The sequence below is a fragment of the Drosophila elegans genome, unplaced genomic scaffold (assembly GCF_018152505.1).
Source record: "Drosophila elegans isolate 14027-0461.03 unplaced genomic scaffold, ASM1815250v1 contig_153, whole genome shotgun sequence".
Taxonomy (NCBI): Eukaryota; Metazoa; Arthropoda; class Insecta; order Diptera; family Drosophilidae; genus Drosophila; species Drosophila elegans.
The window spans coordinates 639440-665271 of record NW_024545518.1 but is presented as its reverse complement, the minus strand read 5'-3'; the positions used below and the strand labels follow the sequence as shown (position 1 = coordinate 665271).

Here is a 25832-nt window from a genome sequence, read left to right as displayed (position 1 = left end):
ACTGAATAATCGATAACAAGCGATGCTAAATCGCTACTAGCCATGCTACTTATTAGACTTTGTAGTATAATAACAATAATAAGTCAACCACTTATCTCTTTTTTGTTGAGAAGCAACAACTAAACTTAACTGAGTAAAATTTTAAAACTAAAGCTAACTGAAGCGATTCAAAGTGGCCAATATGCTGTGATCGACAGCTGTGGAAGACCACCTGGTCAATTGTTACACAAGCGATTTGGCCTGTTGACTTGTGTTAACTTACACATGAGAGTTCTGTCTTGAACAACTGAAACCTCCACTCTAGCAATGTGCTGTTTTATAAATAATATCTACAAGTTTAAAATTGTAAGCAAATTTGCCTGCTCCAGTGCTTTAAGTTTGTTACATTGCGTCTTTTTCGTTGTGGCTGACAACTTTTTTAAGTAATGTGCTATAAATATACACAAAATACTCTGTGAAACTCGGTTGAGATGGGAACAGCACACTGTTTTGAAAAAATAGCCACGACAAGTTTCTATGTTCTATCATTGACAGGAGAAAATAGGTTGGTAATAGCCCTATTCCACAGGGCCCGTGGGTTGGGATTTGTAATAGATGCGAAACTCTTGCTCCCGGAAACCCAGCAGCCATGATCCCCTATCCTATCCTATCCACCATCGAAAAACTGCCTTTAGCAGTCATAATGGAGTGAGTAGAATGTTTAAAACCAATGTATGGCCTTGTCCCACAGAGCACCATCCACCATTCATAATCTCTTTCAAAGGTGATCCGTAAGGATTTGCCTTGCTAAAAATTTCCCTGTTATTCCTTAACGGTGGAATTAAATAAATCAAAATATAAGTCAGATCCAATCAATTTTAATTTTTTTAATAATTTTTGGTTGAATTTCACTTTGTTTTGAGAACTCGGAAGAAAAAGACGTTGACGGTAGTGTGAACTGGAGTTTCACTTTTTCACCGTCTTCCCATCGTTCCCCCAAAAAATTACTGTACTGTGAATTGGCTATAAGCAAGTACACCGGAAGTACTGCATACATATCTGTTAAAAATGTGTTTTAGCTTATCATTGCTATTCTTTTTCTTGCTATAAATCATAATTGTTGCAAGATTTACTGTTGCTTTCCTAGATTTTGTTGGTTTTCATTTACAAATCGAAACTACCATCGCCCTATTTTTGCAGGCAGACGGATATACTCTCGACTGCCCAGTGTGAGCGATAAATCTGCGTCATTGCGTCTAGTCCGATATCAATAGGAACCTGCAGTGTAACAAGGCTATTATGTAGGATTTGGTTATTATGGACCGTCCCGTTAATGGATGGTGCTCTGTGGGACTAGGCTATACTAAATACTGAGCTTTAGCAGGGATACTAAAACTTAAAATAGAGAAAATTTAAGAGAAAAAAATGAGAGCAAGGTATAGGTAAAAAGAGTGTAGGAAAGGGGCGAACTTAAAGTATTTAAACAACAAGCAATACCCGAAACCTGCGTATTTGTTATTTTTTGTTCAAACGCTGCTGTTGGATTCGTTTTCTCTCGTAAAATAAAAATTTTTAAATTCACGTGTTTTTTTATTTATGTTACGTTATTTTACGCAACGAAAAAAACAAAGTGTACGGAATTAATAAACGCGACAGTGAATTACAGTAACCGGTTATTCCCAAGAGCGTAGAATGGAAAAGAGTAAACATTCTTTTGGCCAGAGTCAGAAGCGGACTAAATGGGCAGAACGCCTTATATTTGCTAACAGTGTTAGTATCTTGGAAAAGTTTCTGAAAATTGTTCATTGCTTGCTCCAAGAAGCAAATTGCATAAAAACACGTTTAAAAAATGATACAACAATTGAACGAGTATTTCTGGTGCTTGGTTGTGGATCTATGAAAACCACTTATATTGCATCTTTACTTACAATTATCCTTTTTGCTAATGGTGTAAATGGAACTTCCTTTGATGAAACTAGAAACAAAACCCTCCATCAGAAATCTTATGACTTTAATTTTGAATTAGTGTCGACCTCACAAAATCTAGCAAGGCAAGTTTTTCGCATCAACAAAATTTATAACAATTTTTAAGTTTGTCTGTACAAATTATTACTATTATATCATAATCCAATACAACAGTTTTATATACATATATTATCGTTTGTACATATTCATGTACGAACATACGCAAATACGTTTTCTTTATCTACATACATACATGCTAACGTTTAACTATCCAGATATAACTGGTTGTGTGCTACTTATAAGCAGCCTGAGACATTGTGCATACGGCTGACTCACTAAAGTTTTACCTCATGATTGACATATGTACATATGTATGTTTTCTAACATTTTTTCTTGTCTGCTATCTATATTTTTCGGTAAAAATCTCAAAAGAAAAAGATTAGAAATGTTGAACAACCAAAAAGATTGCAAGTCTGTTTAAATTAATGCACAAATATATTCAAATGTAATTTCAAGTACCTATGTATGGAGGTATGTACATCACAATGTTAGCAGGTAAAAATATTTATGTAGGTATGCACAATATGTACAAATTACATTATTATATACATATCTAATATTACTTATAGATAATAAATTGCGGCATTTTATTCTATAAAAAATTATATATATAAATAATTGATAAATGTATTTACATATATTAAAAAAATGTTATGAGAAACAAAAATTGAATCATTTGTTAAATAATTTTTTTAAAGGCGCTTTTTGTTCTTGTCATCGGTAAATTATTATAATGGTCTCTAAAGAAAAACCTCATTACTGGTGACTTAAAATTAATTCATTACATTTTCTGTTTTCAGTCAGCGGATTTGTAATTGGTGCTTACATATGTACATTTACAAAATGGGCTTTTAAATTTTTTTTGTTTCTTAGTAACAAGACTGAAAACCCTTTCGGGACCAACTTTGCCTGTAGGCAAGTTTTTAAGTTTAGAGGATAGCTGTAAGAGCGCCGTTTGTTTATATCTGCTTGAAATGTAGTTTGTAGGCTACATTGGACAATTGTCTTCATAAAAAATGTAACAAATTTTATACATAGATATGAAATCAAAAGTGAAGGGCTTGTTAAAAGAAGACCTTGAGAAAATTATTAATTTTGACTGGAATGTCTCTACTGACAAGGAGAGTGATGATAAAATGGAAGACATTTCTGAAGACCTGAAAAAAAATTGGAAGGGATAATGGAGAGTCGAGAAACTTTAGAGATTTAAAACTAGTCATAAGCTGTTATCTAAGAAACATAAATATTTTTGTTTACCACAATGGCCCAACGTTGTTCACTGGCAACTTTCGATAGCGCCCAAAATACTGGCGTGGCGACTTGAAATCTTTTGTAAAAAACCTAAGCCAAAACAAAAAAAATTGTATTCCTGAGGGAAAATGTTGGTCTCGAATGGGTTAAAATAATTGTTTTTTGTATAAAAAGTGTGCGAAATATGTTATAGCCTGATTCCATTGCCGCATTAAAACGCATTTAGCCAAATGCGCATTTATTTACACAGGGAATCCCATAAGGCTAAATGCCGCATTTAAAATAAATGCGATTTTTAAATGCGATTAAAAACCATTCGCCCCGAAAGTTTTTAGAAAAAATACTGGAAAATACCGATGTTTAACGATATTTTGTTCGTGCCACCACTACAACAGCTGTTTTTTATAAGCAAGGTTGGCGCAATTTTTGATTTTTTTTTAATATAAAATCTATTCCGTATAAAAATGACTGAAACCTAGAGCGCACGCTGCAAATTCTGCTCGCAGTACCACAATGCATTACTGCTGGACCTCTGGAATAAAATTACTCCCACATATACGGGGATCCTTGCCTTTTTTAGAAACTGTGGTGGCCTTCATTGCAAACCCGTCATAACAACGCAATCAGCTTCTCTTCTTTGTCGTTCAAGTTGGCAAATGTTTCGGTCGCAATATGGATGTCCTGCTGAGCATTACAGAGTTTAGTAAACTCACTCATGTTCATTAATTTTAATTTATTTCTTTTGGATTTGCCAAAATTCAAAAGTAAACAAGCCCAGATCAGCTGTTCGTGCCACTCACATGTCGGAGTAGCATTAACTAAATGCTAATGCGCCAATGGAATCAGGCACATTTAAAAAGTCCACTAATGCGGCAATGGAATCAGGCTATTATCCTAACTTGATTGTATTTGTATTCGGTACTGCTATAAAAGCAAAATGCGTAGTTTGAAGGTCAGTCGAGCCCCAGCTCGTATTGCTCCGATTGTGATGATTTCTATTCCAAAATTTTTTGCTAATTTGGTGCTAGTTATGACCCAAAAAAGCGAATTTGGTGCTCGACGGGAAACCCTTTTTTTTAAAACGTAGAAACTGCGTGGGCTCCTTAAATCCGTAAACACAACTTTCTTACTCAACAGGAATTTTTTTTTGCTTAAATTTCGAAAATGCGGTGTGCAGCTCGATACGGGCTACACCCCGCACTCTATAACTTTGCTTCTGGGAAAGATCGATTCTAGACTTTCGCATTTTAGCAATTCCGCCGCCCCTGTTCAAGTTTCCGAACGAGTGGAAGGGAAGGCTGCAAAGGTTTTTTAGCACGCTTTTTGTGTTCGATTAAATATGGTAGATAGGCATTTAATGAGTGTAAAATTTAAAAGTTTTTTTGTTCTTATTAACGCTTAATTTAATGTTCTTTTTCTGCGACACGTATCTCGTTGGGATCTTTTTTATCGCCTTTGGCAACTCTGGTTCTCAACAGTTCTTGTGAATATTTCACAACACTGACACCACAGGTTTCTAGCCCTGGCGGCATACAAAAATTTGAAAATTTGTATTTGTGGCCGTCAATGCCAGTTTCTTCGATTTTATGCGTTAATCTTGTATAATCTAGGGACACCAGGGTACCAAAACTCTGAAAAATCAAATGACTGTGTCAATAGGGGACAGCTGCCAGTCAGCTGGTTTTGTTCAAAAACAAAAAGGACCAAAAGAAGGAACATTTTCCTTGTTTAAGGGAAATCCGAAAATCTTATCAAATTCACTTCCGATTGAAAACTGGAACAGGCCTGTATATTCCCGTTACCCATTAATTTCAAATAAATATGCCCCCAGATAACAATCGGCTTTTAGGTGGCGACATCTGCCGAACTACAGGGTCGAAAGTACCATCAAGGACCGCCGCCCCCGCTAACAGTTCTTTCGCCAGTATCCTCTTGAATCAATAAAATAAATTGTCGATAAATATTCAAATCATATATACACATCATCACGTCACTTTCCGCTAATTGCTCTAGAAATTTGTAAAACTAATTTTGAGATAGACCCTTGACCAGAGCTGGAAGAAACATCGGTTTTTTTTTTTTTTTTTTGTTTATTTTCCATCACTGACAAACGTGCTAGGAAAAAGCTACTTAAGTAGGAAATAGGACTACTATACATTTTTTTTATAAATTTGATAGTAAGCATTTGCATTAATTTTATTTGATGAGGATTTATTAAGTAGTATTTGTGTAGCCGGCCCAAGAATGGAGTAATTTATAAAAAAGTTTAGTTATTTGTCCTTAGGCGAGGATGGAGAAATTTTTAAAGGCGTACAATGGAAAAGGTTAATTTACTTTTTATTCATTTCCATTGTACGCCTTTAAAGATTTCTCCATCCTCGCTATTTTAAACTATTACGTTTAGTTCATTTGTAATGTATGTATTCTGTTATGCCTTTAAATTAATAAAAACCATCTTTACGATCTTCCTCAACAATTTTTAAAAAAAATAACATCGATGTATCGATACATCGAAGGTTTTTTTTTTGAAAACATCCAAGCAAAGATGTCTGCAAACATTGATGTTTCTCCATCGCTTCGTAATTTCCAACATATATTTTTTTCAAAACATCGGAAATAATGATGTTTTAAAACATCGATGCTCGCAAAATTTTTTTGCCAGGAAAAAAATTAGAGCCTCAAAAATGTTTTTTTTTTTTTTTTTTTACGTTATGAAAATACGAAAACGGTTGACATATTAATTTTGGCCCGGAAAAATCATTAGAGGCTTAAAAATTTAATTTATGGTTTTTTTTGTTATGTTTTGAAGGAATATTAACTGGATCTCAACTTTCTTGTTAAAGGGTATATATATTTTATCCCATTCTTTTTCGATTTAATCGATATTTTTCACAAAAGATCGAAAAGAATCGATGATTAGTGAATCGATTTTTGCGCAGCTGTAATGTGGCAGAGTGACATGACAGGATTTCGCGATTCGTGGACCTTAGTGTGGTGGTGGCCAAATTTGTGGGTATGCACAACTAGAATCTGAATTTTAGTCCCCAAGTCCAAAATCTGTACGAGTAACAGGTTTGATAATTTTAAAATCTATTTTTAAATTAGCCAAAGCTTATGGTTTATCGATATTCAAAATATTAAAAATATCATTGTAAACAAATAGTTTGTAGAGGTTTTTGTGTCAAAATATAAAAAAATCGGGGCCCAAACTCATCTCGATAAATGTAAACTGAATACAAAAAACCCAACTGAACTGATGACTTGAAATAAACTATTACTAACTACAAAACCGGTTTCAAAATCGTACACATAAATGAAAAAAATTTACTTAAGAAAATTAATAAGTTTAAATTAATTTTTACCCAAATAAATGTAGATGTGATATGTGTGTCGTTTTTGCCCGATTTATGTAACTTGACAATTGTTTGTAATGGTTATGTTGTTTATCGTAAATGTCCAATAGAATATCATGCCTTTTCTGGTTTTCACTCTGAAGTGAATTTGATGACATTTTCGGGTTTCTCTTAACATATCCCTTTTTTTGGTCTTTTTTGTTCCCAAACAAAATCAGCTGACTGGCAGCTTTCCCCTATTGACAAAGGCGTTTGATTTAACAAAGTTTTGCTGCCTCAGGGCTAATTAAATTTTGGCCAGCTTATGTCCATCAGCTAATGGGATTAATGGTATACTAGTTTAGCGCATGAAATTGAAAGATCTGACATTGGCGGCCACTAATACAAATTTTTAAATTTTTGTTTGCCGCATTAAGCCAGTTCTAGAAAATGCTGGTGTCAGTGTTGTGAACTTTTCACAAGTAGTGTTGAGAATCAGAGCACAAATAGAACATTAAATTAAGCAGTAATTAGAACAAAAGCACTTTTAAATTTTACTTTGATTAAATGCCTTTCTCACCATATTTAAAGCAACACAAAAAGTGTGCTAAAAATAAGTCCCTTGCAGCCTTCTCTTCAATTGCTAAAATGCCGAAGTCTAGAATCGAATCGACTCTGAGACGCAATCACAAAATAATTTTTAATAGGTCAAATATGTTTTTATAACCCAAATTTGTAAAGCAATATTGTTCTTAAACCATTTAAGAAAAAGGAAAAATTAACATCTGCACTTTAACGCAAAGTATTTTAAATCAATTAATTTCTGTGCTTGCTGAATTGAATCCGCCAGCCAATTGCTTGGCGGAAAGTTTCCATGAAATTTTTATGGAAGTTAACAGAGAATTAAAAGAGTGAATTAAGATTTCGTGTGAATATGGAACAGGACTGGGAAATTCGTATCCTTGTGAATCTTTCGGAAGTGAAAACTGGAACAGGGCTGCATATTTTCCTAGAAATAAAAGGTAAAGTACATAAGCAAATTCTACTTAGTTGTATATACCGACCCAACTGTATCATCGACTATGGGCCAATATTCAATATTATCTTTTATATTTCGGTGTCCTACACTGACATCATACTGGCAGGCGATTTAAAAGCAATCTCTTAAAAGAGAGTCCCATCTTGTTAACACACACTTGGAAAATATCTGTGATTCACTTCTTGACTTATTTTTTAATAATAACCATGTAAATCTACCAGCTTTGAAGTATACAAGTTAGGTATAAGGAAATCCTTACTAGGGACTGAACTTACAGATGTTGAAAAACTGAACCACAAGTTTATGAAAATTTATCTACCTGAATCGATATAACAGTTTTAAGTGTGAAAATCCATGTGTTGTCCTTGCTAGTAATTTCAAGGTGAAATCTAATGGTAAAGACCTCGATGATATGAGCCCTAAACTTGTAAAACTGTTAGTTCCTTGCTGTTCACCCACATCTCAAATGTTTTTAACACCATATTAACTACGTGCTTATTACCAACAGTATGGAAAAAACAAAGATAATGATTTTTAGATAATGATTATTAAATATCAATATTTCCAAAAGTTTTCTAAAACCTTATGTCTTCGTCTTCTCAAATTCATATATACTTTTTTAACAACAACTCACAATTACAAAAAAAAGTCTGGTTTCCGGAAAAATAGAAGTTGTATAAGTGCGATAACAGATATTGTGAAAGACGATAGGCAGCAACTTGACAACAACTTTTTACTTTTTTAACGCTTCTGGATTACAGTATAGCCTTGGTTTCGGTGAAACTAGTGCATTCATACACTTACTGTGCACAAAAATTCAGAGTTTAAACAACTTCACTAGCACTAGCAACTGATCGCCTCAAAATTATTCGTACCTGAAGAAATAAGGTCATTAATCTTTAAAGTCATTTTAATTCTCACTCTCTTCTATGGCATATCAATTTTTGGTTACTGTGTGTGCGTAACATGCACACTTTTAACTGAATTGTTATGACCATGTTTCACATTTATCTTATGGAATTCTTGACCTTAAGTATATTTAAAAAAAATTGTGACGACCCGAAAACCGATTTACCTTTATCAAAAACTTGATCCTTCTACATCTCAAAGGACAAATGATTACAATTGCCCTCGTACTCAAACGTTTTCTTCGAAGAGACCTTTTTTTTTATTAATGGATTTTGTTTATGGAACCATCTCAAAACAATTAGGAGCGCAATTCAATTCTTCATTAAAATCAAAGAATTTTTAAAAACCGAAAAGTTATATAAGCAAACTAAAGCTAAAACTAAAATATTTTAAAACAAGAAAGAAAGCAAACTTCGGCAAGCCGAAGTTGATATACTCTTGCAGCTATTGCAAGAATTAAAAATTTTTGAAAACATTAAAATTATGAATTACTTGCGTATATGTTTAAAAACATTGAACCTATGATGATTTGCAGCTTAATTATTAGACAGTTATTTTATATAATTTTATTATTTCTATGGGAGCTATGTGATATAGTCCGTCCGATTTTCATGAAATTTAAACCGTAATTCTAAAATATTTAACCAATCTATAAGTCGAGCAATTAGAAAAAATTAAAAAAACAGCAAAGTTATAATTTTTTTGTATTTTTTTCCGATTGTTTCTATGGGAGCTATATGATATAGTCGTCCGATTTTAATGAAATTTAAACCGTAACTCTGAAAAAGTTAACCATTACTATATCTCAAAGAACTAAAAAAAAAGAAAAAAACAGTAAAGTTATAATTTTTTTTAATTTATTTATTCGATTGTTCCTATGGGATCTATATGCTATAGTCGTCCGACCCGGCTCGTTCCGACTTATATACTACCTGCAATAGAAAGACAACTTTTGGGAAAGTTTCATGCAGATAGCTTTAAAACTGAGAGACTAGTTTGCATAGATACGGACGGACAGACGGACATGGCTAGATCGACTCGTCTAGTGATGCTGATCAAGAATACATATACTTTATAGGGTCGGAGATGTCTCCTTCACTGCGTTGCAAACTTCTGACTGAAATTATAATACCCTCTGCAAGGGTATAAAAAAATTAATAAAATACAATACAACAAAATACAATATAACAAAACACAAAATAAAAGAAAATAAAATTAAATCAAATCAAATACAATAAAATAAAATAAAGAACCCCCATAGGTATTACTAGTCCAAAAATCAAGTTTATCAATTTATAATTTTTTATCTTAATACTATTAAAAATTGTTAGCTTTAAGTATTAGATTTAAATGATTGGAACTTATGTCACTGTGATAAGCGCTTATGCTTGCAGCGCTGGGATATCATATTAAGCAAATAAAATTAACATTTCTGACAAAATTATTAAATATGTTTGTACACTGTACACCGATCATGTTAAAAAAATTTGAGGACTGACGTCTATATCCTATAGCTGCTAAAAGGAACGATCGTGTAAAATTAGCTAAATTTTAGTGAGCGAATGTTTTGCTGTTTTTTTTGCCTAGCATGATGGTGCTACACCATTTCGAATCGAACCTTTATTTGACTATATACTGTAACTTTTATATTGTTATACGTATGGGTATAAGCAGAATATAGTTTTGTATGACTGCAAGGAATAAAAACTTTGGCTTGCCGATGTAAGCTTCCGTTCGCATTTTTCCATTGTATGCTTAAAGATAATTTATAAAACTTTGTATATAAATACATACATTTATATGTGAAGTTCAAGTAAACAAGTGTTCATAGCTTTGTATTGCGTTCCCTGAGTTTTAATACGTCATACTCATCCAAAAATAACTGGATTTTGTTGGTCAAAGCCGATTTGGTTTGTTGATTTATGATTGGGTCCGGGCTATTCGTTCACTCATCATTTTCTTTTAATCGATAAGAAAGAATATGTGTGCATCCATACAAATGTAATTAGCTAGCACTCGATATCATTCAAGTTATAATTTGCGTTGATGAGCTGGAATCGTTCTTAAAAAACTAAATTGTTGCAAAGAACCAGGAGAAATGACCTTATAAAGAAAATAACCACTTTATGTTTAGTTCGACATGCCCTATGGTTTTTACTTCTTTCTCAACTCCCTGTCGCTTAAATAAATATGTTTGTCAAAAAAGTCGTATCCAACTGCAATATGTTGAAACCAATAAGTTCCAATAAAAGAAAAATTTTAAGGCCACATTGTGGTATTTAAAAAAAAATTACTTTTTATACTTTACTTTTACTTTTAATTTATCATAATGCTTACTAACCAACAAACAAAATAAGACTTAAATGACCTTTGATCTTTTTTTAGCTTATCAAAGAAATGGAAATGGAATATACTTTAAAAAAATACTATTTTTACAATTTAAGAAAATAACCACAAATAGTCGTTCATATGCAATGTTTTTAATATATGACCTATTTTTTAAATTAAACATTTTTTGTTTTCAAACTTTTAAAAAAATATTTAAAAAATAATTATACCAATGGTAAGTGGAGATTTTTATACCCTTGCAGAGGGTATTATAATTTCAGTCAGAAGTTTGCAACGCAGTGAAGGAGATATTTCCGACCCTATAAAGTATCGTATATGTATATATATTCTTGATCAGCATCACTAGGCGAGTCGATCTAGCCATATCCGTCCGTTTCTACGCAAACTAGTCTCTCAGTTTTAAAGCTATCTGCATGAAACTTTCCCAAAAGTTGTCTTTCTATTGCAGGTAGTATATAAGTCGGAACGAGCCGGATCGGACGACTATAGCATATAGATCCCATAGGAACAATCGAATAAATAAATTTAAAAAAAATTATAACTTTGCTGTTTTTAAATTTTTCTATTAGTTCTTCGACAAATTGTAATGGTTCAATATTTCAGAGTTACGGTTTAAATTTTATCAAAATCGGTCGACTATAAAATATAGCTCCTATAGAAATAATAAAAATATATAAAAGAGCTCTAATAATTGAGCTGCAAATCATCATAGCTTCAATGTTTTTCAACATATACGCAAGTAAATCATAATTTTAATGTTATCAAAAATTTTTTATTTTTGCAATAGCTGCAAGGGTATATCAACTTCGGCTTGCCGAAGTTTGCTTTCTTTCATGTTTTTTTAGTTCTTCGACATATAGTAATGGTTAAATATTTTAGAATTACGGTTTAAATTTCATCAAAATCGGACGATTTCTATTAGTTCTTCGACATATAGTAATGGTTAAATATTTCACAATTACGGTTTAAATTTCATCAAAATCGGTCGACTATATCATATAGCTTCCATAGAAATAATAAAAATATATAAAATAACTCTAATAATTGAGCTGCAAATCATCATAGCTTCAATACTTTTAAACATATACGCAAATAAATCATAATTCTAATGTTTTCAAAAATGTTTAATTCTTGCAATAGCTGCAAGGGTATATAAACTTCGGCTTGCCGAAGTTTGCTTTCTGTCTTGTTTATTCTTCGCGTAGATCATCCTTATAAATACATTTTCCATATTTAGAATCAGCTGTCCAAACTAGAATGTTTCTCCAAAATACACTTACGTTGCCCATTGGGCAAACATCTTATTTAAACCTTTTTTGCATTTTTGTTTGATATTATATTGAGAATAGTCTGTACAAATTTCAAGTCAATCCGAGTAAAACTAACGGAGTGTCAGTGTTTCAAACGACCGGCTGTGATACCAGATTGTTTACGTATGATAAACTTTAAATCGATTATCGATTTTATCCCAAAAAATATATTGAACTGATACTTTTGAAAATTGGAACATTACTTCCTCACATAAATCAGAAAAAAATAACGCTGGTACCTCGAAAAATTTATCAGCTTTAAAATGCATATCGATTTTTTTTTTCTGATAATCCAGTCACGAGTTATGATGTTCACCGCAACCAACTTTTATTTCAAGGCGCCTCCGAAGATTCGCGGTCACCGCCTTATTATTCATTTTTTTCTTTGAAAATTTTTCTTACATTCTTTAAAAGTTGTAAAATAATATGTAATTAAATTTAAAAAAATAATATTATAGGCCGCAAAAAAAAACGGAGCGGAGACTTGGGGGAGAACTAGAGCGGGAGAGCGTAGGGTCAGCGGATAGAGAGTTTTAAGGAATTGTCGCTCTACACGCTGCTGTTCCTAATCTTTGTGCATACTTGTGCAAATAACGAGTTGAGAAGACAGTAACTCTTTGACATAAAACGCAATAACCAAAATTTGAGATGCAATGCTAATATTTTTTATTTGCCAGATCTGTCACCTTTCACAAGCCCCCGGGCAATGCCCACGTTCTCCTCCATAAACTACATAAATATGACGTCTTGTTTGTTTGGTTTATGTTTCCTCCTAATAAAATTAATATTAAAAAAAAAATAAAAAAAATTCGTTTTTACATTTTGTATTTTTAATTTTGTGTGTAAATCAGCTGCTTGGCAATAGTGTTGGGATAATAAGAACAAAAACACTTTTAAACTATACTTAGATAATAAACTCTTCTAACCATATAAAAAAAACCGAAAAGCTCTTGCTAAAAATAAGTTCGAAGAAAATAATAATAATTCTGCCACTGCCATAGTTCAAACTTTTTTGTTGTTGTTTATTTCGAAGTAATTCGGAGCAGCGGCTGATGAAGGGAGAGGGTTGGACGGAGAGAAAACGGAGAAAAAAATCAAAATGTCAAGAAGAAAAGGAACTGTGTAGACTTTTGAATACCCTTTTTTCGAAGCGATAGTATATTTATTAATTTTTAAGATGATATATAAATGATTTTTATTGATTAAATGTAATAACATTTTGGAAGTTATTGTAAAGTTGCAATAGACGCCAAAATGTTAATATTTGATTATCTGCCTTATGTGATTTTAACTACAAGGCATTGTTATGGTCGGATATACCCTGGCACGCGTCAGGCAGAAATTTCGGTTTCTTTTTTCGTTCTCCCCATTCCCTTTGCACTTCAATTCGAGTGCAACAGAGTTAGGAAGTGTTTTTAAAAGTGAAACTTTTAGGCAATTCTTAATTAATCAGGTAAGTGCATAAATATAAATAAATAAACAATAAATAAATAAATATATTTGCACATTAGTATAAGTTGACGGCCGTGCTGCAGATTTTCCTTAAGGGAAAGTCCAAGGTACAGAGGTACCTGATTCCTTCCCGATCGAAAGTGAGGAGGAGCTAGTGGCGTTAAGTAAAATATTTATGAAGAAGATGAGCGTGCAATTAATTCTGTGTTTTTTCTACAGATTGAGACCATCACCGCAATTCTTAGGCGAAATAATTTGCCTAAGTCTATTAAAGGAGTTTTGGCAGAGCCCCTTCTTATTCAGTATTAATTGCAATTTTTCCCAGGAATTCCTGGGGACTTTTAAGTATTTTCTTCAGGAATTCCTTGCGAATTTGCTATTGATTAAGTTCCATATTCCTGAGAGATTCCGGGTGGAATTCAATAAAAAAATCCCAAGGATTTTGAACAAAAAATTTAAGGAAAAAAACTTAAATGCTTGTAACTTGTATGAGCTGACACGAAATCTATCACTTCATTTTAAAAAATGACTTGTTTGCTCTTTCTATGAGTGTACTAGACAGGACTCTTAACGATTCTTATTCATTATAGCTGTATATATGTATACTTTGCTCAGAAGTTTGCTTCCCAACTTTACACAAAATACACTATAATTTAAGTTACTGTTAGTTACTTCACCTATAATAAATCATATTTTATGAAAAAAAAAGTTTAAATTTTAAACCGAGCAGAACAATATTGACGAAATTAAGAATTTTTGAGCATATTTTGTTTCATATTTCTTTCATATTCTTTCATATTCTTTCTGATAACAAAGGATTAATTTGTCTATCGAAAAAGGAGCTTATAACATATAAGTTCATTTGAATAACATTCTCATAAGTTATTTAGAAGAGACTGCACTTGCTGCGGAGAAAATTGTATTGTAAGATTTAGCAAAGGTATTTAAGTTCCTGATTTACAAATATTTAATTGAAATCTATAAATTAAGTATTTATAAACATAAATATTTCAAAATTAAATGAACTTTCGGTAGCGCCCTAAATAATGGGTGTGGTCACTTCATACTTTTTCAAACATTTTCTTAAATTATTACCACCAAAAAAAAAGCAAAAAAAAATATCAGTCTAAACGAAAAGATTTGTTCCCGAAAATGGGTTAAGCTAAAGAAGACGTCAAATTAAAAAATATCTGAATTTCAAGTTCTTACATCAAAACAAAAAAAAACAAGAGTTCCCCGTCCAAGAAATTTCAAAATAAATATCCACCAGAAAAAAAAGTGTGCTTTCGGTGGCGCCATCTGCCGAACTGCGTTGACAACACTACAACCAAACAGCGAGAAGCCACTCCACCAGCTGCTACAGCGACCCTATCTTATGCAGAGCAGCGGCAAAGCACACTCGAACAGTATAAAACAAAGTTAGAACAAATTAAGTACGAGCATTTAATAGTATGTGAGCTCTCCGGTGCTCTTCTTGCTCGAACTCCGTTTTCCAAATATGTAGTGTTGTCATATCAAAACATAATTGCCAATAACTTCTAAAATTATAGCTTGATCTTTAAAATGTTTGTGCCTACCAATATATATGGCCGAAACACACTCACAAAGTCTAGTTATTAGGTCTAATCTGTCTCAGAGTTACATGACAGCCTTTTGCAATTTGTGGAAGATAGAGTGGGCGTAAGAATTACTAGAATCTGATAGTCATGTCAAATCCGAAAGCTTTTGAAGTTTCCGAAATCTCGTCGTTCATACGGTCGGACAGACAGTTGGACATTGCTAAATCGATTCGTCTTTTGATCCTGATCCAAAACGCTTCTTTCTTTCTGTAACAAACTTTTAAGCGTATACAATATACCCTTTTACTCTACGATTAAGGGGTATAACTAGATGAAGCTTATTAAAAATATTATAAAATTTTTGTTTTTATACCTAAAGATATTTAACCATTCCACACTGGGCGAAATAAACCATATTATCTTCATACAAATAGTAATATTTTGTTAATTAAATAGAAAATAAATTGTTCTCCTATGCTGAGATTTGAACCCGACCCTGTATTGCTAGCCAATGTGGGCTATAAAGAGCATTGACTAAAATCTCGCAAAATTATCGCAAACGGGCTCAAAGTAAAAAGTGGACATAAAGGTGAAATGATATGGTCCGGTATTAGTTCACTACACATACTTTTCTAAATATGTTTAACAAACGGTAAACAGTGGCCTAAATAAACAGGCCTAGTGCATGAAGCTGGAACAGTCGTTTGTTACCAATCAACAAGCACCAGTCTTACAGTATTAGTGGATCAGTAATAAAGTAACAAAGTCAACAAGAAGCAAGCTCGCTACTTCGAAACGATCGGGTCTTAGAGTTTGAAGGTTCCGAATTAAGACACAGGTAGCTGGGTCCTTAGGGGGCAACACTCGGTTAAGTCTAAACGCTTTGTTACAACTTCGGTTGCACAAAAAGATTCCTTCGACAAGTAATCGTGAGTTCGAAAGGGAAGTTGCTTAAAAATAGCTTCTCGCCACAAGGATCGTATTGGCGAAGTCCGGCTTACGCCTGAACGTCCATCGAGAGTTGTACAGGTCCTAGAGCGACTAGTCCGGAAGGACGGGCGTTAGATCGGCTGTTGTTAAGAGCCCAGCAGTTCACCGCTAGAGTCCAGCGGCCGCTTTAAAGCTACCTATTTGTCATTATCAGCCCCAGGCCGAGGGTCAAGTGGGGAAATAAAGATTCTTTCGTGCGTTCTTGTTGTGCTATATATATTATTCGTTGCAGTAATATTTAATGAAATTCTTAGAAGTGTTAGCATAAATTAGCTTAATATATATTAAAAAGGTCCCAAAACTAATTTTCTCAAACAGAAATAGGACTTTTGACCAAAATCTGGCCCAGTGTGCATTGTATTAGTTCACTACACATACTTTTCTAAATATGTTTAACAAACGGTAAACAGAGGCCTAAATAAACAGGCCTAGTGCATGAAGCTGGAACAGTCGTTTGTTACCAATCAACAAGCACCAGTCTTACAGTATTAGTGGATCAGTAATAAAGTAACAAAGTCAACAAGAAGCAAGCTCGCTACTTCGAAACGATCGGGTCTTAGAGTTTGAAGGTTCCGAATTAAGACACAGGTAGCTGGGTCCTTAGGGGGCAACACTCGGTTAAGTCTAAACGCTTTGTTACAACTTCGGTTGCACAAAAAGATTCCTTCGACAAGTAATCGTGAGTTCGAAAGGGAAGTTGCTTAAAAATAGCTTCTTGCCACAAGGATCGTATTGGCGAAGTCCGGCTTACGCCTGAACGTCCATCGAGAGTTGTACAGGTCCTAGAGCGACTAGTCCGGAAGGACGGGCGTTAGATCGGCTGTTGTTAAGAGCCCAGCAGTTCACCGCTAGAGTCCAGCGGCCGCTTTAAAGCTACCTATTTGTCATTATCAGCCCCAGGCCGAGGGTCAAGTGGGGAAATAAAGATTCTTTCGTGCGTTCTTGTTGTGCTATATATATTATTCGTTGCAATAATATTTAATGAAATTCTTAGAAGTGTTAGCATAAATTAGCTTAATATATATTAAAAAGGTCCCAAAACTAATTTTCTCAAACAGAAATAGGACTTTTGACCAAAATCTGGCCCAGTGTGCATTGTATTAGTTCACTACACATACTTTTCTAAATATGTTTAACAAACGGTAAACAGAGGCCTAAATAAACAGGCCTAGTGCATGAAGCTGGAACAGTCGTTTGTTACCAATCAACAAGCACCAGTCTTACAGTATTAGTGGATCAGTAATAAAGTAACAAAGTCAACAAGAAGCAAGCTCGCTACTTCGAAACGATCGGGTCTTAGAGTTTGAAGGTTCCGAATTAAGACACAGGTAGCTGGGTCCTTAGGGGGCAACACTCGGTTAAGTCTAAACGCTTTGTTACAACTTCGGTTGCACAAAAAGATTCCTTCGACAAGTAATCGTGAGTTCGAAAGGGAAGTTGCTTAAAAATAGCTTCTTGCCACAAGGATCGTATTGGCGAAGTCCGGCTTACGCCTGAACGTCCATCGAGAGTTGTACAGGTCCTAGAGCGACTAGTCCGGAAGGACGGGCGTTAGATCGGCTGTTGTTAAGAGCCCAGCAGTTCACCGCTAGAGTCCAGCGGCCGCTTTAAAGCTACCTATTTGTCATTATCAGCCCCAGGCCGAGGGTCAAGTGGGGAAATAAAGATTCTTTCGTGCGTTCTTGTTGTGCTATATATATTATTCGTTGCAATAATATTTAATGAAATTCTTAGAAGTGTTAGCATAAATTAGCTTAATATATATTAAAAAGGTCCCAAAACTAATTTTCTCAAACAGAAATAGGACTTTTGACCAAAATCTGGCCCAGTGTGCATTGTACCACATTTCTTTAAAACAATGTTCTTTTTCAATTATCAAACTTTCAGTATCGGATTGAATTCTTTATAACAAATTTTTGGGCATTGTTTAGAAATATCTTACAACCTTAAGCAATTAAAAATATTAACCAAATGGAAATTTCTTTTGAATACTTTAATAAGTAATAATTAAAAATTGTAATTCACATTATACATTTGATTTCGCTCATGAAAACTAACATTATTCCTACTTTTATAATTATAATTTATAGTATAATTCTTAAAGAAAAAGAAACATACCATTAATTTTAACTTAAACTTATTTATTTATTTTTGCTTTACAGTTCACGTTTACGTCGGACCGTCGCAAGTTCAATTAGAATAGTGGGCATTCGCTTGGAAGACGATACAGTAGAGACAAATGAAGGCATACCAAGTGTGTTGATAGACCAGCAAAAAACTTTTCGAGTTTTCGGTAGCGGTTTACAAAAAAACACTGCAATAACGTTTACCACCGAAAATAATGATTATGGTGGTGCATGTTTAAAGCCAGCAACTGACCTGTTTACCCCTATAGAAGTGGCCAGCGATGGATTTTCAGCGACGTACTTCGTAAGGTTTCCGTCATTTATAAATGAATTTTACATTTGTGCAAAATCTGCTGAGGAATCAACAAATGTAAGTGCTTTACTTTATTTAATATTGGCATGGAGACCCAAAGCTCTCACATTTAAATGCATTAAGGGGGGGTTCTCATTCAAATGACCACAATGTAAGCGAAATTTTAGAAGAACATATCAAAAACGGTTTCAGGATTCAAAAAGCGTATAGTTAGGTCTTCATTGAAAAATTTTTTCATGATGAAAAACTGAAAATGGCGCCCTTGGCATTTCTTAGATTTTTCCAAACATTCTTCTGGCCTTGGAAGCTTATTCCGATAAAGAATTCCTTTAAAAGAAAGCCCATCTGGGTCAGGGTGGCTTTCATGGATGCGAACTAGCGCCCATCGACCTGGCGGTGAGTTGTCCTTTGCAATCAACACAATTACTAGGTATAAAATGAAAGTTAATGGAAGGCAGACTACATGGATTTTTAATCAGCTGCTTGCTGTCTTAGTCCTACACATTCAGTTCGCTTTCAGAAGTGGCCAATTCCCTTGAACCTTGTGTCGCGTTATCGCAATAAAGCTCAGCACAAAATCAGTGTGTGCTGAGATCAAGTACGAGCTCCAGATGGCAGGCCTTTGTTAGGAAACATACGAAGATGCATAAGTACACTTTCATAGGCCTCCGTCGTCCCCTCTGGTTAAAATTCATCCAAAAAGGTTCAGTCAAATCGAGACCAGTCCATTCGAATGAGTGACTCCTCCTTGTACCCCGCTTGCTGGTAATGTTCTCATTATCTGACGAGCTGAGACTGGGCGCCGGCAAAAGCTTGAATGCAATTTTACACTGTTCTGCGAGCTAATTTTTTCGCAGAAATGCTCACAATGCATGCGCATTTAACTAAAAAGTGACCTTTCAGCAACGTGATCTTTTCGCAATATGGGTGTTTTGTATCAAATGGTACATTGGCTAAAGATAATCGGCCACCCACTCTAATAGTTTCTATACCGTTGATCTTGTCAATAAACGGAGCTACCCTTTTATTCTTGCTGATCGAACAGCTTATGGATTGTAAATTAAACGCTATATAGATAAGACTGCCCTGCACTTCAATGCCGTCAATGTTTGGCTATTTTATATATTAATTAACTTGCAAGGAGACCGCGAGATAGGCTTTGCTTCAGGACTTCCATTTAGCGACCAATTCAATTGTCTTACAAAGTTTAGTTGGCATCCTGAGTCTAGCACGCACCTGCAGGGGAAAAACCGGCAATCTTTTGACTCAACCAAATAACAACGCACTATGCACCGAACTGGAATTGGGTTGATTGTCAACAGAAGGGCTAATTTCACTTTTCCTCTTTGTGGCTTATTACAACAAGAGAAACGCTCACCAGTACACTCCTTTGTTTTGTGCTGTTTGCTATACATACTAGGTATAGTCCATTCCTTTTTACTTCATAGTATCTCTGCATAGGTTTAAAGGATTTAAACTACGGACAGAACGCTCTTCTTCACTTCGCGTCATGCTTAATGAATGTTCTAATATCAATAAAGGTGCAAAGTAGCCGCTATGACGGCCATTTAAATCAATTGAATTTGCTCTCCCACCTTTCCAACGTTTAGTCATATTGTTTACTGCGAGCCAAGTGAAACACAAGGTCATCCAGAATTTCGGAGTCGGAATTCGGCATTGGACTGCAAGATATTACCGTGTTTTCGAGCCGATCCTTAAGAAGCTGAAGCTCTTTTTATACCCTTGCAGAGGGTATTATAATTTCAGTCAGAAGTTTGCAACGCAGTGAAGGAGACGTTTCCGACCCTAAAAAGTATATATATTCTTGATCAGCATCACTAGTAGAGTCGATCTAGCCATGTCCGTCTGTCCGTCCGTCTGTCCGTCCGTTTATATGCAAACTAGTCTCTCAGCTTTAAAGCTATCTGCATGAAACTTTCCCAAAAGTTGTCTTTCTATTGCAGGTAGTATATAAGTCGGAACGAGCCGGATCGCACGACTATAGCATATAGCTCCCATAGGAACAATCGGAAAACTAATTGAAAAAAAATTATAACTTTGCTGTTTTTTAATTTTTTGTTTAGTTCTTCGACATATAGCAATGGTTAAATATTTCAGAATTATGGTTTAAATTTCATCAAAATCAAACGACTATAGCATATAGCTCCCATAGGAACAATCGGAAAAATAATTGAAAAAAAATTATAACTTTGCTGTTTTTTAATTTTTTGTTTTGTTCTTCGACATAAAGCAATGGTTAAATATTTCAGAATTATGGTTAAAATTTCATAAAAATCGGACGACTATAGCATATAGCTCCCATAGGAACAATCGGAAAAATAATTAAAAAAAAAATTATAACTTTGCTGTTTTTTAATTTATTGTTTAGTTCTTCGACATATAGCAATGGTTAAATATTTCAGAATTATGGTTTAAATTTCATCAAAATCGAACGACTATAGCATATAGCTCCCATAGGAACAATCGGAAAAATAATTGAAAAAAAATTATAACTTTGCTGTTTTTTAATTTTTTGTTTTGTTCTTCGACATAAAGCAATGGTTAAATATTTCAGAATTATGGTTAAAATTTCATCAAAATCGGACGACTATAGCATAAAGCTCCCATAGGAACAATCGGAAAAATAATTGAAAAAAAATTATAACTTTGCTGTTTTTTAATTTATTGTTTAGTTCTTCGACATATAGCAATGGTTAAATATTTCAGAATTATGGTTTAAATTTCATCAAAATCGGACGACTATATCATATAGCTCCCATACAAATAATAAAAATATATAAAAGAACAATCAAATAATTAAGCTGCAAATCGTCATAGCTTCAATGTTTTTAAACATATACGAAAGTAAATCATAATTTTAATGTTTTCAAAAATATTTAATTCTTGCGATAGCTGCAAGGGTATATGAACTTCGGCTTGCCGAAGTTTGCTTTCTTTCTTGTTTATAATTCGGCGTAGACAATTCCAGATACTCAACCGTTTTTAATGCGACAAAATTTTAAATGGATGAATTTGGTGAGCACATAAATGCTAGTATCCGATTCGATTAAAGTGGTAAATGAATTAAACCAGCTGGTCCTCTCTGTATATTTTCCGCAGAACTCCGGTAATTTCAACGAAAGCAACTTAGTTTTTCGAGGCGTGGGGTTCGGCCGTTATTTAGAATCAAAGCGTTTCCTGTTGGTTATTCTCTTCTTTTATCAATAAAAGAAATTAATTTGATAGTTTAAATATGTTGTGAATTATGATTTGGGTCCTAAGCTAATCATCTATAAAAATAAAAAATAAAACCTCAAAATAAATCGATATTATTTCCTATTTTTAGCATAGCAAAGCCGCAACAACAAAGCCTTTAGAGCATCAAGGAAATTCTGATTGTTTGAAAATAAAAACACACGAACCCTTATTACCGGTATGGGTGGCAATAATCATTATTGTAACATGTCTATGCTTTTCGGCTTTATTCTCTGGACTTAACTTGGGTTTAATGTCAATGGACCGCACAGAGCTAAAGGTGATAAAAATAACTTAATTTATAGCACCTTATAAAATTTTAAAGTACTAGATACTGCGGAACACTGGCACAGAAAGAGAAAAAAAATATGCATCGAAAATTGCACCGGTTCGAGATCAAGGTAATTATCTTTTGTGCAGTATTCTCTTGGGTAATGTGTTGGTTAACTCAACCTTTACCATTCTACTGGATGGTTTAACTTCTGGACTGTTTGCTGTTATATTCTCCACGTTGGCCATCGTACTTTTTGGTGAAATTACGCCACAGGTAAGTTTTAAAAAGTCAAAAAAGCTTACTAACTTTAGGGGTCCAAGTCTATTATAATATTATGTAATGAATTCATAGCTACTTTTAAATAAAACACTTTAAGAAGATACACTTGTTTTGGTAAATACCTTTTTAGACCTTTGCAGAAAGGATTTTAATTTTGGTCGAATGTTTGTAAGGTAGTGAAGAAGATAATTGCGCAACCTTATAGTATATATATTCTTGATCAGATTAACTAGGCGGCAATAAAGTTTTGACCGTAGAGATTACCTTAAAAGCTAGATACTTATAACTATTTATTTACTTAAGTGTTATTTTTTGGGTAAGTGACAGAACGCACATTGTTATAACGTCTTTTGAAAATGTCATAAAATCAATTCAAATCTATTTAGGTTAAGACACAGGCAAAAAAGATTTTTGGACCCGGTACTTTTGATATTATTTTAATAATGGAAGAGACGAACCTAGTCAGTTCCGTCAGTTCCAGGGTCTAAGAAGGTTATTCAAACCTACAGTCATTCTTGGAAGGTTGATTGTCTTCATGTATCAGGACAAACTGGTCATTTTCCTTCTCAGCTATTCATTTAGGGCAGTGATCAACACGGCCCTACGCCAGCAGTGATCAGCACATGTCTCGGAGTGACATGACAGACTCTAGCGATTTGTGGACGTTTTGAAAAAAAACTTGCGCTGCCTAAGATTAACTAAAATCCGAATGTCAACTCGCAAATCTTTAGCTTATATTGTTTCCAAAAAAGTACTTTAATTGCGGACATGTCGGGGGGTTACTTAATAGGGTCGGAAACACTTCCTTACACATGTTACATACCTTTCACCTAGCGAAAATACAGAAAGTTTTTTTCGACACCCTTATTCATAAAACTACAGGGAAATTATAATTTTCGATATAAATTACATAATGGGTAATGACCTGGAAAAACTTCGGAATTGAGAATCTCAGATTTTAACCTGGTTTTTTTGAACACAATAACATGGTATTAAAAGGGAAAACTATCAGAGAACACTTAAGTCAGCTTTCCAAGTAACCCTCTTGTGTTTTGATTGGAAAGAAGAAAGGTTTTTTTTGCGACAAAGGGGATGTAAAAGGCGGTGGAGATGGCACTTCAACGGTATTAGCTTCGTATTCTTGCACATAAGGCGAATCTATATTATCATCCAATCTTAGTACCATTGTAGCGACACCTAGGATCGGCAGTTTCGGTGCGGGAGCGGGTTCCACGGCGATTGCCAAAGACCTACGTCGACTTTTTTCAAGCGGAAATCGGGCTCGGATAGCATAGGGCTGGAAAGCTGCGATTCGGACGCAAAAAGTAAATTCATATTTTATTTGCAGTTATGGATTACTTCCGCAACACAGTCCTTTCTGAGACACTTAATTTCAAATGCGATGCTTTCATCACTGAAGTAGCATAAGCCACTTTTCTTTTTGCGATGCCATGCAAACCATGGTAGAATAGCCAAAGCACTTGGCATGAAAATTGTTTTCACATGAATGGCAGGAAATACAAGGCAGTCCAGTCGAGATAACTTTAACATGCACAAAATTATAACTACTATGGAACCCTCATATTTATTTAACAAGTTTACTCCACCATTTTAAAAAGGACAAATAATTTTTTGTTTCCAAGGATTAAATGTTTAAATTCAAAAAGGCAATTTATTATAAACGCTATTTTCCTGTGAAACAATCTAGTATTAAGCCAATCAGAAGCGCAAATCAGTTTTTGGCAAAAATTAAAGAATTTCTGGAGAATCAAAATACAGTTCATATCAGAATTATAAGACAGTTCGATTTTTTTTTAGATATTTTATATAATATCAACCAAACAACATTTTAATAGTTTATGGCAGAACCTTGACAAATACCAACACCAAAAAATTGTTTTTTCATTGAATTTATGAGGTTTTTCAAATAAACTTGGCTCAAGTTGGCTCCATTCAGACAAAATAGCTTTTTTAATGTCCTGAACGCGCTCATACTTGGCCTTATCTTTATAAACTCGTTTTACTCCCCAAATGTTTTCTATAGGCTCAGATCCGGAGAGCACGCTGTCCAGTCCATAACTTCGACCGAACAATCTCACGAAAACTGTGTGGTTTGACGGCTCGTATGGATTCGGGCATTGTCCTGCATAAATATATGCGGCTTTTCCCGATGTTCCATCAAATATGGAAGCAGGCTATTGTTCAGTACCCGTATGTACTCACTGCCGTCCATCCTGGAGCTTGTGAACTACAAATTAAGAGTTCCAAGCTTATTAAAAGCGCCCCAAACCATGACTGATCCGCCCCCGAAAATTCTCCTTGAAAAATTAAGGGGCTCCTTTCTCAAATCTTGCCAATAATGTCTAAATCCATCTGGTCCATCGAGATTAAATTTTTTTTCATCCAAAAAAATTACCTTATGAAAAAAAATGATAAGGGTAATATTAAAGATATATGTTAAATTGAATTTACTGAGTTCCAGTTAGTATCTTAATTGCGGTTAGCAAAACTAGTGCGAGCCATATTATGACGCTTAGTAATTTGAGGTATTTTTTTTAAATACTTCTGACAATATGTCCCCTAGTTTTTTAGAGTCCTCCACACAGTCATTTGAGAAACTTTTCGACTGCTGAGAGCAGCTAGCTGGGAGCACAACGCGTTAGAATTACTGGCTTTATGTAATATACGCCTTTTTTCGCAGTCAGAAAGTATTGGCTTTCGACCAGTGCTTCGTTTTTTACCATAATTGTCTGGATTCTAGAAAAAATTTGTTGGAACGGTTCGACTCCTACCAATATTTCTAGATATTTGGCTCACATTCAAGCCGAGCCGAAAATAGGCCAGACCCTTTTCTTGGTCTGTCAAGAGCGTATTTTTTTTTTATTTATTGATTTATAGTTAACAATGAACTGCTAACTTACACATATATGCTAAAAATAAATATAACTTAAACTAACTAAATATTATATGACTCAAGAAAAGCATAAATGTTAGATGATATCCGATCAATAGAATTTTCCAAAGATATTGCAGGGTATACTGCATTATAATTGGAACAAAGCACCCGAAAGGGCTCATGAAGGGCAAAGTTGGATCTACAAATTGGCAAGTGAATAGGTCGAAAAGTACGAGTAAATCTTGAGGGAACAGCGATGTCAATAATGCTTAGGAGGAGGCCAGAATTCACCTCACCTATGAGAAGCTTATACAAAATAATTACTCCGCTGCACATTCTACGATGTTTTAAAGACTTTAGATCAATTAACATTAACCTTGAAGAGTAAGGTGGCAAACGCCTCACCGGGTCCCAATTCAGCTGTCGGAGAGGAAATAATAAAAATTGCTTTTGGACTGAATCGATTAATTTTTGTTGATCAATATATTGAGGGC

At 34.2% G+C, this 25832-nt stretch overlaps 1 protein-coding gene across 1 annotated transcript in view; it reads left to right on the top strand.

Moving 5' to 3' along the window:
- The first annotated feature begins 1415 nt into the window (after nucleotides 1-1415).
- LOC108134810 (unextended protein) overlaps nucleotides 1416-25832 on the top strand; it is an 88867-nt gene continuing 64450 nt past the window's right edge. The window contains exons 1-4 of the mRNA XM_041707195.1: nucleotides 1416-2030; nucleotides 18358-18691; nucleotides 21981-22169; nucleotides 22221-22436. Coding sequence (XP_041563129.1) covers nucleotides 1672-2030; nucleotides 18358-18691; nucleotides 21981-22169; nucleotides 22221-22436 — 1098 coding nt within the window. The 5' untranslated portion in view covers nucleotides 1416-1671. The remainder of the gene's footprint in view (nucleotides 2031-18357; nucleotides 18692-21980; nucleotides 22170-22220; nucleotides 22437-25832) is intronic.